Here is a 12,500-nt window from a genome sequence, read left to right as displayed (position 1 = left end):
ATTATTTTCTGTTGATCTTTCATTCGGCATATCAACAGACACATTCGAATTCCACAGCAAAACATTGGGCAAAAAAATGGTGCCCTATTCTGTACACAGTGCACTTCTTCTGACCAGAGCCCTATGGGCTATGCAGTGCTCTAGGGAATAGGGTGCTATTTGGGATGCAGACATTCAGTGGAAATGTAATGATGCTCTGATAACAGAAGTGTCAGCAGTGAAGTGGTCATCCTGTCTAGAGTAGTAGAACGAATGGTGCTTTATATTATTATATACTTTTTAGTCAAATTATTCGTGTTGACAGAGGAAAATGTGTCTGTGGGTGATGATGTAAATCCTTGCTTTACCTGGTTCACAACCACTTGAGAGACACACACACACACACACACACACGTTTGGGCACGCTCGCACGCAAGCGTCACACACCCGTCCCCCACCACCACACGCCGTACCTTTCTGTAGTTGGTGATACGTCTGTTGATGTGCTCCACCCGCTCTCCACACATGGCGCTGAAGCGGACCTGCAGGTTCTCGGGGATGACGTCACAGCTGGAGCTCAGTCTACTGCACATCTGAACCAGCGTGTCATCACTATGCGCCAGCGCCTCCAGGATCTGACAGGGTTGAAGGACAAAGGTTAGAGAGAAGGAGGCTGACTTTATTACATGTAACTTAAAAGGGTAAATGGTCCTATCCAATCTTTAAAAAGGTGCAATATTCAGAAATCGCTCAACTATTTCCTGGTTGCAAAAATTCAAATAATTCACAGATTTTCAGTTTATGTGAATAAAACAAGCTATGCATCATGTAGATTCAAAGTACCATCTAAACCGCTGTGAAATACTTAAGAACAGGAAGCATAGAAATATCACACAAAGAACAGATCTACAGCTTATTAGACTTGCTTTTAATTAGAAGGACAGATCTAGAACTCACATTTCTGTATGAATTTGGTCGGGTCGCCAAAAAACACAGACAGAAAACAGAAAGTCCAAAGAAGCAGAGTTGCAGAAAAGGCAAGAGTGACGGAGAAAAAACCCTCTTTCTGTTGTTTTTTAAACTGGACGCCCACCAGAAGAGAAGAAGAATGACAGGGGAAATGTAACAGCGGGAGGAGGAGAGGAGTGGAGGAGAGATGAAGTGCCCAGCAGCGTTTCTGATATTAAAATTCAACATCACACCGAGCTCTCTCTTCCCCCCCCTCTCTCTTCCCTCTCTGTTTCCCTCGTACCTTCTCTTTCTTTCGCTTTACCTCTCTTTCCCCTCTGTTTCCCTCGTACCTTCTCTTTCATTCGCTCTACCTCTCTCTTCCCCCTCTGTTTCCCTCGTACCCTCTCTCTCTCTCGTTCCCCTCTGTTTCCCTCGTACCTTCTCTTTCTTTCTCTCTCTCTCTTCCCCCTCTGTTTCCCTCATACCCTCTCTTTCTTTCTCTCTCTTTCTCTCTCTTCCCCCTCTGTTTCCCTGGTACCCTCTCTCTCTCTCTCTCTCTTCCCCCTCTGTTTCCCTCATACCCTCTCTTTCTTTCTCTCTCTCTCTCTTTCTTCCCCCTCTGTTTCCCTCATACCCTCTCTTTCTTTCTCTCTCTCTCTCTCTCTTCCCCCTCTGTTTCCCTCGTACCTTCTCTTTCTTTCTCTCTCTCTCTTTCCCCTCTGTTTCCCTCGTACCCTCTCTTTCTTTCTCTCTCTCTCTCTCTCTCTCTCTCTCTGTTTCCCTCGTACCCACTCTCTCTCTCTCGATCTCTTCCTCCTCTGTTTCCCTCGTACCCTCTCTTTCTTTCTCTCTCTCTCTCTTCCCCCTCTGTTTCCCTCGTACCCTCTCTTTCTTTCGCTCTCTCTTCCCCCTCTGTTTCCCTCGTACCTTCTCTTTCTTTCTCTCTCTCTCTCTCTTCCCCCTCTGTTTCCCTCATACACTCTCTTTCTTTCGCTCTCTCTCTCTTCCCCCTCTGTTTCCCTCGTACCCTCTGTTTCTTTCGCTCTCTCTCTCTCTTCCCCCTCTGTTTCCCTCTTACCCTCTCTTTCTTTCGCTCTCTCTCTCTTCCCCCTCTGTTTCCCTCGTACCCTCTCTTTCTTTCGCTCTCTCTCTCTTCCCCCTCTGTTTCCCTCGTACCCTCTCTTTCTTTCGCTCTCTCTTCCCCCTCTGTTTCCCTCGTACCCTCTCTTTCTTTCTCTCTCTCTCTTCCCCCTCTGTTTCCCTCGTACCCTCTCTTTCTTTCGCTCTCTCTCTCTTCCCCCTCTGTTTCCCTCGTACCCTCTCTCTCTCTCTCTTCCCCCTCTGTTTCCCTCGTACCTTCTCTTTCTTTCTCTCTCTCTCTCTCTTCCCCCTCTGTTTCCTTCGTACCCTCTCTTTCTTTCGCTCTCTCTCTCTTCCCCCTCTGTTTCCCTCGTACCCTCTCTTTCTTTCGCTCTCTCTCTCTCTCTTCCCCCTCTGTTTCCCTCGTACCTTCTCTTTCTTTCGCTCTCTCTCTCTTCCCCCTCTGTTTCCCTCGTACCCTCTCTTTCTTTCGCTCTCTCTCTCTTCCCCCTCTGTTTCCCTCGTACCTTCTCTTTCTTTCTCTCTCTCTCTTCCCCCTCTGTTTCCCTCGTACCCTCTCTTTCTTTCGCTCTCTCTCTCTTCCCCCTCTGTTTCCCTCATACCCTCTCTCTCTCTCTCTCTCTAAAACCGGGACTACTGGGGCAGATGTTTGTAATAACACTAAAATGTATTTTAGTTTCTGGGGGACGAGACACAGACAGACTTTTAATATCCAGAACAAGTCATAGATTTGGCCTGGGATCAAGTGTCTGACAACTCTTACTGCTGTCGTAAATCCATGCTGGTTTGTGGTTTGGTGTGCGTGCACACACACGTGTGCTTGTGTGTGTGCGTGACCCAGACAAATGGGAACCAATCTGATAGAGCTACTTCAAGGATGAGAACAGAACTGAAACGGTCCTAACGCACAACAAAGATCAGATCAGGTCGGGGAGAACCGGGACAGAAGTAACACGTTTTGATTTGATCCTAAATTCAGAGATCGATAAGCTAGTCACTATATTTTATGACAAACAATTTATATGTCCTCCACAATAAGAAACTGTCATTTCATTTCTAGGGTAAATGAGTTGAAGTGATATAGACAGAACTACTTTAATGCTACTTCTGTTCTTGCCGAAGAAACATAGGCTTGGGACGATAGTAGTGGCCGGTGAGAAGTGCACAGTATCTGTGTTATCTCCATGTTTCTGCTTTGTAACGCGTGTTACTTTCAACACCATCAACACCATCAGCCATCATTTCATATTTTCAATTCAATAAACAAGGCTATAGGTTTGTAATTTGTGAAAATGAACCCTGCGTCAACATCGCAACGTTGCAACCACAGTATTTTGCCTTGCAATATTCAAATCAGACTAAAATGGATCACATAATAGCTTAGCTATATTAACAATAACTTCCTCATTTTACTTTAATGGGAATGTAGATGGTTACTCACAATTTTCAATGATTATTCCTGCTTAGTCCCATCTCATGTAACTTCTCCCTGGCTAGCATCCAAGACTAGCTAGCATGAAACTTAAAACCTATGCTGTCACCATTCACTAGATGGGTTAAGAAAATAACATATGTTTGGAATTCTACAACTGAAAAACACTTCCAGATCAGATTATTTTTTTAAAAAACTTTTCCTCGCTCAAAACAACTTTTGTTGATAACTCGTTGAAGTGTTGTCACAGTGTGCAGATATTTTGCAGGGAGGTCGTCACATTAGGAAAGTGTCTTGACGTTAGGGCTGGGAGATAAATCGTATTTGACGTATTTATTTAACCTTTATTTAACTAGGCAAGTCAGTTAAAGAACACATTCTTATTTTCAATGACGGTCTTGGAACAGTGCCTTGTTCAGGGGCAGAACGACAGCTTTTTACCTTGTCAGCTTGGGGATTTGATCTAGCAACCTTTCGGTGCCGCCCCAAATACCGGTATTGATGCACGGACCGGTTTGGGTTGTTACTTTACCTTCTATAACGGTATTTGAATGTTTGGTTTGTTAAATGTAGTATGCCGTGTGTAACGTCCGTTTATACACCTCTACTTGAGTCATCCCTTCCCACCTACACCAGCATGTTGTCTGTGCAGCAGGATCTTTTAAATCAGAGAGGAATAGGCGAAGCATGAATATGTTGGCTACATGAAGAAACATTTAATGTAGCCAAAAATTACAGGGTCCCATAGGAAACGCTGACCAACACATTGGTTCCTACCCTGGCACAATAACTTTGTTTGCCGCAATGAATTCTACAGCAGGATTAATACACGCTCAACCAGTGACTTCGGAGATGCCCTCCGACCAACACATGTCTATCAGGTGCGCGCAGGCAGAATAGATCACGACCAATTTCACATAGAAATGTGAGTTATAGATCTGTCACTCTCATTGCTGGCAAGTCTAAGAGGCGGTAGATTTGTTCTATGTACGCTCTTTCTATGCTTCCTGTTCTTAAGTTTCGTTTTTGCGGCTTTTACTTTTGGGTTTTGTACACCAGCTTCAAATAGCTGAGAAAACAAAACCTGGTGTTCAGAAGAGAAGCTTCTGGTCCAACTCCACACCGGATTCAACTGCACATTGTGTACGTGCTGGGTTCAAATGAAAGCCTGGACTCTCAAAGTTGCCCGCAACTATGAAACAGTCCTGTACATTATTTGTTGGCCTCAGTGGGTCCCGTCCTACCTTGGCTGTGAGGCTGAAGAATCCTTTTGGCTCCACCATCTTCTCCAGGACTCTACACTTGATCCCGGCGGTGCTGTCGTAGTCGTACACCACTCCATACTCCAGATGAACATTGTCTACGGTCAGACTCACGTGGTCCTTCTTACCGTCAATGATAGCGATGGTGTTGAACTTATCCATCACCTCTGAGAGGGGGAACACACACAAGGAGTTAGAGAGGAGCACACACATACATTACATACATACATTACATACATACATACATACATACATACATACATACATACATACATACATACATACATACATACATACATACATTACATACATTACATACATACATACATACATACATACATACATACATACATACATACATACATACATACATTACATACATTACATACATATATACATACATACATACATACATACATACATACATACATACATTACATACATTACATACATATATACATACATACATACATACATACATACATACATACTGGGCGTGTATTACATGGCACAGGTGAGACGCGCAAACAGCAGAGGTGGAACACACACCATTTTTACACAACATTGTAAGGCACACAAATACACATCAGGGATGAGACACTAATGATGTCTAATGTTCCGTGATAAGTGGAGAAAGAGGCTCCTTATCCCAGCAGCACATAGTCCGGTTTATAGTCCGGCTGATAGTCCGGCTGATAGTCCGGTTTATAGTCCGGCTGATAGTCCGGCTGATAGTCCGGCTGATAGTCCGGTTTATAGTCCGGTTTATAGTCCGGTTTATAGTCCGGCTGATAGTCCGGTTTATAGTCCGGCTGATAGTCCGGCTGATAGTCCGGCTGATAGTCCGGCTGATAGTCCGGTTTATAGTCCGGCTGATAGTCCGGTTTATAGTCCGGCTGATAGTCCGGCTGATAGTCCGGCTGATAGTCCGGTTTATAGTCCGGCTGATAGTCCGGCTGATAGTCCGGTTTATAGTCCGGCTGATAGTCCGGCTGATAGTCGGGCTGACAGTGGGGCTGTTCTGAACTAACTAATAAGCAGAGGAGAGCAACTCTTCTGGTTCCCTCCAGAAATACCAAACTATCTAGAGGTCATTTAGTAGGAAGAACATTTCCCTATGGCTCCCACCTCTCCTCTACCTCCCTCCCTCCACCCCTCCCGCTCTCCACCTCTCCCTCCCTCTAGACTCAACCCTCCATCTCTCTCTATATCCCTCCACCTCTATATCCCTCCCTCCACCTCTATATCCCTCCCTCCACCTCTATATCCCTCCCTCCACCTCTATATCCCTCCCTCCACCTCTATATCCCTCCCTCCACCTCTATATGCCTCCCTCCACCTCTATATGCCTCCCTCCACCTCTATATCCCTCCCTCCACCTCTATATCCCTCCCTCCACCTCTATATCCCTCCTCACCTCTATATCCCTCCCTCCACCTCTATATGCCTCCCTCCACCTCTATATGCCTCCCTCCACCTCTATATTCCTCCCTCCACCTCTATATCCCTCCCTCCACCTCTATATCCCTCCCTCCACCTCTATATCCCTCCCTCCACCTCTATATGCCTCCCTCCACCCCTATATCCCTCCCTCCACCCCTATATCCCTCCCTCCACCTCTATATCCCTCCCTCCACCTCTATATCCCTCCCTCCATCTCTATATCCCTCCCTCCATCTCTATATGCCTCCCTCCACCTCTATATGCCTCCCTCCACCTCTATATGCCTCCCTCCACCTCTATATGCCTCCCTCCACCTCTATATGCCTCCCTCCACCTCTATATCCCTCCCTCCACCTCTATATCCCTCCCTCACCTCTATATCCCTCCCTCCACCTCTATATGCCTCCCTCCACCTCTATATGCCTCCCTCGACCTCTATATTCCTCCCTCCACCTCTATATGCCTCCCTCCACCTCTATATCCCTCCCTCCACCTCTATATGCCTCCCTCCACCTCTATATCCCTCCCTCCACCTCTATATGCCTCCACCTCTATATCCCTCCCTCCACCTCTATATGCCTCCCTCCACCTCTATATCCATCCCTCCACCTCTATATGCCTCCCTCCACCTCTATATCCCTCCCTCCACCTCTATATGCCTCCCTCCACCTCTATATGCCTCCCTCCACCTCTATATCCCTCCCTCCACCTCTATATGCCTCCCTCCACCTCTATATGCCTCCCTCCACCTCTATATGCCTCCCTCCACCTCTATATGCCTCCCTCCACCTCTATATCCCTCCCTCCACCTCTATATCCCTCCCTCCACCTCTATATCCCTCCCTCCACCTCTATTATCCCTCCACCTCTATTATCCCTCCACCTCTACCGCTCTCCACACCTCCCGCTCTATTCCTCCCTCCACCTCTCTCTCTCTCCCTACGTCTCTAAACCAACCTCCCTCTATCCCTCTCTCCCTCCCTCCACCTCAGCTCTGAAAATGATGAGCAATACCGCCCCTGCAATAATGCGATGGGGGTCATATGTGTGTCCGTGCCTGCATGTGTGTCCCTGTATGTGTGTGTGTGTGTGTGTGTGTGTGTGTGTGTGTGTGTGTGCGTGGGTGTGTGTGTGTGTGTGCACGTGTGTGTGTGTGTGTGTGTGTGTGTGTGTGTGTGTGTGTGTGTGTGTGTGCACGTGTGTGTGCACGTGTGTGTGTGTGTGTGTGTGTTTATCTTACCCTCTACTTTACACTGGAAGCCATCCCCGTTCTCCTCAGCAGTTTGTTTCTGGTTCTTCCCCTGGTCCTCCTGGGAACTCTCACTGTTGTTATACACCCACTGTATACTGTCCTGCTGTACGGAGAACACCACAAAACACCTGTTACATTATACAAACCTGCCTTTTCATTTTCAATGCACACCTTACAAAACAGCCAGTTGGGGCAGTGGTCCTGCTGTGTGGTTGGGACCAGTTAAAGAGGGGTTAACCAGCCAGTTGGTGCAGTGGTCCTGCTGTGTGGTTGGGACCAGTTAAAGAGGGGTTAACCAGCCAGTTGGTGCAGTGGTCCTACTGTGTGGTTGGGACCAGTTAAAGGGGCGGCAGGGTAGCCTAGTGGTTAGAGCGTTGGACTAATAACCGGAAGGTTGCAAGTTCAAACACCCGAGCTGACAAAGTACAAATCTGTCGTTCAGCCCCTGAACAGGCAGTTAACCCAATGTTCCAAGGCCGTCATTGAAAATAAGAATTTGTTCTTAACTGACTTGCCTAGTTAAATAAAGGTAAAATAAAGAGGGGTTAACCAGCCAGTTGGTGCAGTGGTCCTGCTGTGTGGTTGGGACCAGTTAAAGAGGGGTTAACCAGCCAGTTGGTGCAGTGGTCCTGCTGTGTGGTTGGGACCAGTTAAAGAGGGGTTAACCAGTCAGTTGGTGCAGTGGTCCTGCTGTGTGGTTGGGACCAGTTAAAGAGGAGTTAACCAGCCAGTTGGTGCAGTGGTCCTGCTGTGTGGTTGGGACCAGTTAAAGAGGGGTTAACCAGCCAGTTGGGGCAGTGGTTCTGCTGTGTGGTTGGGACCAGTTAAAGAGGGGTTAACCAGCCAGTTGGTGCAGTGGTCCTGCTGTGTGGTTGGGACCAGTTAAAGAGGAGTTAACCAGCCAGTTGGTGCAGTGGTCCTGCTGTGTGGTTGGGACCAGTTAAAGAGGGGTTAACCAGCCAGTTGGTGCAGTGGTCCTGCTGTGTGTTTGGGACCAGTTAAAGAGGGGTTAAACAGCCAGTTGGTGCAGTGGTCCTGCTGTGTGGTTGGGACCAGTTAAAGAGGGGTTAACCAGCCAGTTGGTGCAGTGGTCCTGCTGTGTGGTTGGGACCAGTTAAAGAGGGGTTAACATTGCATGTGAAATAGCTGCAACAGCTCTGGTCTATGATGTCACGGTTGGCCTGTCAGAACAAACTGACAAGGCTTCACAAACACACTGCAGCACAAACACAACCCCATGCCAATCTCATCAAACCACTGTTCCATGCCACAGGCAGACAAAAGGGCGTGTGTGTGTGTGTCCCCTCCACAACCCAACCCACGGCCAGCTCCCTGCCAGGACAACATGCTGTGATCGCCCACTGCGCTGTGGTCTGCTAGGGTACAACCCATAGACACACACACACACACACACAGACCCCACCCCCACCTCCCCGTGAGGGCATTTCCCTGTGCCCTGGTCTGATGTAAACCAGAATCTCAGTAGTGTTGGAACCATGTAGATCTTCATTAAACCACCAATTCCAAGGCTGGCTCATCTCTCCCCCTCTGTTCTTCTCCTCCATCTCTCCCCCTGTTCTTCTCCTCCCCCACTGTTCTTCTCCTCCATCTCTCCCCCTCTGTTCTTCTCCTCCATCTCTCCCCCTCTGTTCTTCCCCTCCATCTCTCCCCCTCTGTTCTTCTCCTCCATCTCTCCCCTCTGTTCTTCTCCTCCATCTCTCCCCTCTGTTCTTCTCCTCCATCTCTGTTCTTCTCCTCCATCTCTCCCCCTCTGTTCTTCTCCTCAATCTCTCCCCCTGTTCTTCTCCTCCATCTCTCCCCCTCTGTTCTTCTCCTCCATCTCTCCCCCTCTGTTCTTCTCCTCCCCCTCTGTTCTTCCCCTCCATCTCTCCCCCTCTGTTCTTCTCCTCCATCTCTCCCCTCTGTTCTTCTCCTCCATCTCTCCCCTCTGTTCTTCTCCTCCATCTCCCCCTCTGTTCTTTTCCTCCCCACTGTTCTTCTCCTCCATCTCTCCCCTCTGTTCTTCTCCTCAATCTCTCCCCCTGTTCTTCTCCTCCATCTCTCCCCTCTGTTCTTCCCCTCCATCTCTCCCCCTCTGTTCTTCTCCTCCATCTCTCCCTCTGTTCTTCTCCTCCATCTCTCCCCCTCTGTTCTTTTCCTCCCCCACTGTTCTTCTCCTCCATCTCTCCCCCTCTGTTCTTCTCCTCCATCTCTGTTCTTCTCCTCCATCTCTCCCCTCTGCTCTTCTCCTCCATCTCTCCCCCTCTGTTCTTCTCCTCCATCTCTCCCCCTCTGTTCTTCTCCTCCATCTCTGTTCTTCTCCTCCATCTCTCCCCCTCTGTTCTTCTCCTCCATCTCTCCCCCTCTGTTCTTCTCCTCCATCTCTCCCCCTCTGTTCTTCTCCTCCATCTCTGTTCTTCTCCTCCATCTCTCCCCCTCTGTTCTTCTCCTCCATCTCTCCCCCTCTGTTCTTCTCCTCCATCTCTCCCCCTCTGTTCTTCTCCTCCCCTCTGTTCTTCCCCTCCATCTCTCCCCCTCTGTTCTTCTCCTCCATCTCTCCCCTCTGTTCTTCTCCTCCATCTCTCCCCTCTGTTCTTTTCCTCCCCCACTGTTCTTCTCCTCCATCTCTCCCCCTCTGTTCTTCTCCTCCCCCTCTGTTCTTCTCCTCCATCTCTCCCCCTCTGTTCTTCTCCTCCATCTCTCCCCCTCTGTTCTTCTCCTCCATCTCTCCCCCTCTGTTCTTCTCCTCCATCTCTCCCCCTCTGTTCTTCTCCTCCATCTCTCCCCCTCTGTTCTTCTCCTCCATCTCCCCCTCTGTTCTTCTCCTCCATCTCCCCCTCTGTTCTTCTCCATCTCTCCCTAAACATTCTCCTACAGAGGAGACTAGTGTAGGCTGGCTACTTCCCAACACTCTCCAAGCTCTTTCTCCCCCATCCAGCCTGACTCTCTACTCCCCTCCTCGGCCTCCCCTCCTCCCTCTCTGTGTGTGGGGAGAGAGACTGGGAGAGCTGGGTCATTAAGTAGGAATAATACTAGTATTGGCTCCTGTAGAAGAGAGCAGGACTGACCCCTGGCTCACTGCTCACTGTGGGGCTGTTGTTGGAGACACTGGGTTGGGATAAGACACTGGGTGGGGGGGAGAGAACGGGTGGGGGGGGGGACTGGTGTTCTAGTGCTCTCCTCTCCATATTACCTGTGTGGGTCTTCTGTATTTCCTACAGGCAGTAACATGTGCGATGACGCTGGCGTGGCTCTCCTTACTGACGTTGATGTTGTTCACCTTGATGATACACTGGCCAGGGTGGAGCCCTGCGATGGCTGCCACCGTGCCTACACAAAGGAGAGAAGAGAAGGGTCAAAGGTTAAAGTATCCACACATAGATGAGGTCATCACAAGTTCTCTTCTTAAAATCAGATTTTAAACCCAGACTTCCAGTCACTGCGCTGATGCTAGTTAGCAACTCCCTTTAAACTACACATAGAGGCATAAAAATGGTATCCACAAGTTAATGACTCCGGGTAAGTAACCCTTTAACCCTAACCACATTGATAACCTTATTGCCTAATCCTAATCTTAATTAAAGATCAAAAAGCTTGTTTGTGTTTTCATGACTTTTTCCGATATAACCAATTTTGACTTTGTGGCTCTTCTGACTAGTGACAACCAAGGAGAGGGGAGGAAAAAACAAGACCACTTCCTCGATGATGGAAGGGCCGGGTGCAGTTTACGGAGATAGGTGGGATGGACTGAGAGTAGCTGAGGGGTGGGTTATGGAGATAGGTGAGATGGACAGAGTAGCTGAGGGGTGGGTTATGGAGATAGGTGGGATGGACTGAGAGTAGCTGAGGGGTGGGTTATGAAGATAGGTGAGATGGACAGAGTAGCTGAGGGGTGGGTTATGGAGATAGGTGGGATGGACTGAGAGTAGCTGAGGGGTGGGTTATGGAGATAGGTGAGATGGACAGAGTAGCTGAGGGGTGGGTTATGGAGATAGGTGGGATGGACAGAGTAGCTGAGGGGTGGGTTATGGAGGTAGGTGGGACGGACTGAGAGTAGCTGAGGGGTGGGTTATGGAGATAGGTGGGATGGACTGAGAGTAGCTCAGGGGTGGGTTATGGAGATAGGTGGGATGGACTGAGAGTAGCTGAGGGGTGGGTTATGGAGATAGGTGGGATGGACTGAGAGTAGCTGAGGGGTGGGTTATGGAGATAGGTGGGACGGACTGAGAGTAGCTGAGGGGTGGGTTATGGAGATAGGTGGGACGGACTGAGAGTAGCTGAGGGGTGGGTTATGGAGATAGGTGGGATGGACTGAGAGTAGCTGAGGGGTGGGTTATGGAGATAGGTGGGACGGACTGAGAGTAGCTGAGGGGTGGGTTATGGAGATAGGTGGGATGGACTGAGAGTAGCTGAGGGGTGGGTTATGGAGATAGGTGGGACGGACTGAGAGTAGCTGAGGGGTGGGTTATGGAGATAGGTGGGACGGACTGAGAGTAGCTGAGGGGTGGGTTATGGAGATAGGTGGGACGGACTGAGAGTAGCTGAGGGGTGGGTTATGGAGATAGGTGGGACGGACTGAGAGTAGCTGAGGGGTGGGTTATGGAGATAGGTGGGATGGACTGAGAGTAGCTGAGGGGTGGGTTATGGAGATAGGTGGGACGGACTGAGAGTAGCTGAGGGGGTGGGTTATGGAGATAGGTGGGATGGACTGAGAGTAGCTGAGGGGTGGGTTTACGGAGATAGGTGAGATGGACAGAGTAGCTGAGGGGGTGGGTTATGGAGATAGGTGAGATGGACAGAGTAGCTGAGGGGTGGGTTATGGAGATAGGTGGGATGGACTGAGAGTAGCTGAGGGGTGGGTTTACGGAGATAGGTGAGATGGACAGAGTAGCTGAGGGGTGGGTTATGAAGATAGGTGAGATGGACAGAGTAGCTGAGGGGTGGGTTATGGAGATAGGTGGGATGGACTAGCTGAGGGGTGGGTTATGGTAGCTGAGGGGTGGGTTATGGAGATAGGTGGAGATGGACAGAGTAGCTGAGGGGTGGGTTATGGAGAGGTGGACAGAGTAGATAGGTGGGA

General features: G+C 49.1%; 1 protein-coding gene across 3 annotated transcripts in view; it reads right to left on the bottom strand.

The window, feature by feature from the left end:
* The window catches only part of prex2 (phosphatidylinositol-3,4,5-trisphosphate-dependent Rac exchange factor 2), a 232,719-nt gene that overhangs the window by 110,197 nt on the left and 110,022 nt on the right, over nucleotides 1-12,500 (bottom strand). For 2 of the 3 annotated variants that reach the window (XM_065019468.1, XM_065019466.1), the window contains exons 20-23: nucleotides 10,614-10,750; nucleotides 7,409-7,523; nucleotides 4,708-4,892; nucleotides 453-614 (exon numbers count right to left, since the gene is read on the bottom strand). In XM_065019468.1, coding sequence (XP_064875540.1) covers nucleotides 453-614; nucleotides 4,708-4,892; nucleotides 7,409-7,523; nucleotides 10,614-10,750 — 599 coding nt within the window. The remainder of the gene's footprint in view (nucleotides 1-452; nucleotides 615-4,707; nucleotides 4,893-7,408; nucleotides 7,524-10,613; nucleotides 10,751-12,500) is intronic. The other variant, XM_065019467.1, reaches the window with a different exon arrangement.

Source organism: Oncorhynchus nerka, linkage group LG6, assembly GCF_034236695.1.
Source record: "Oncorhynchus nerka isolate Pitt River linkage group LG6, Oner_Uvic_2.0, whole genome shotgun sequence".
In the NCBI taxonomy this organism is placed as follows: domain Eukaryota; kingdom Metazoa; phylum Chordata; class Actinopteri; order Salmoniformes; family Salmonidae; genus Oncorhynchus; species Oncorhynchus nerka.
Note: the sequence above shows the minus strand (reverse complement) of the source record. Positions and strands in the feature narration are given on the sequence as shown.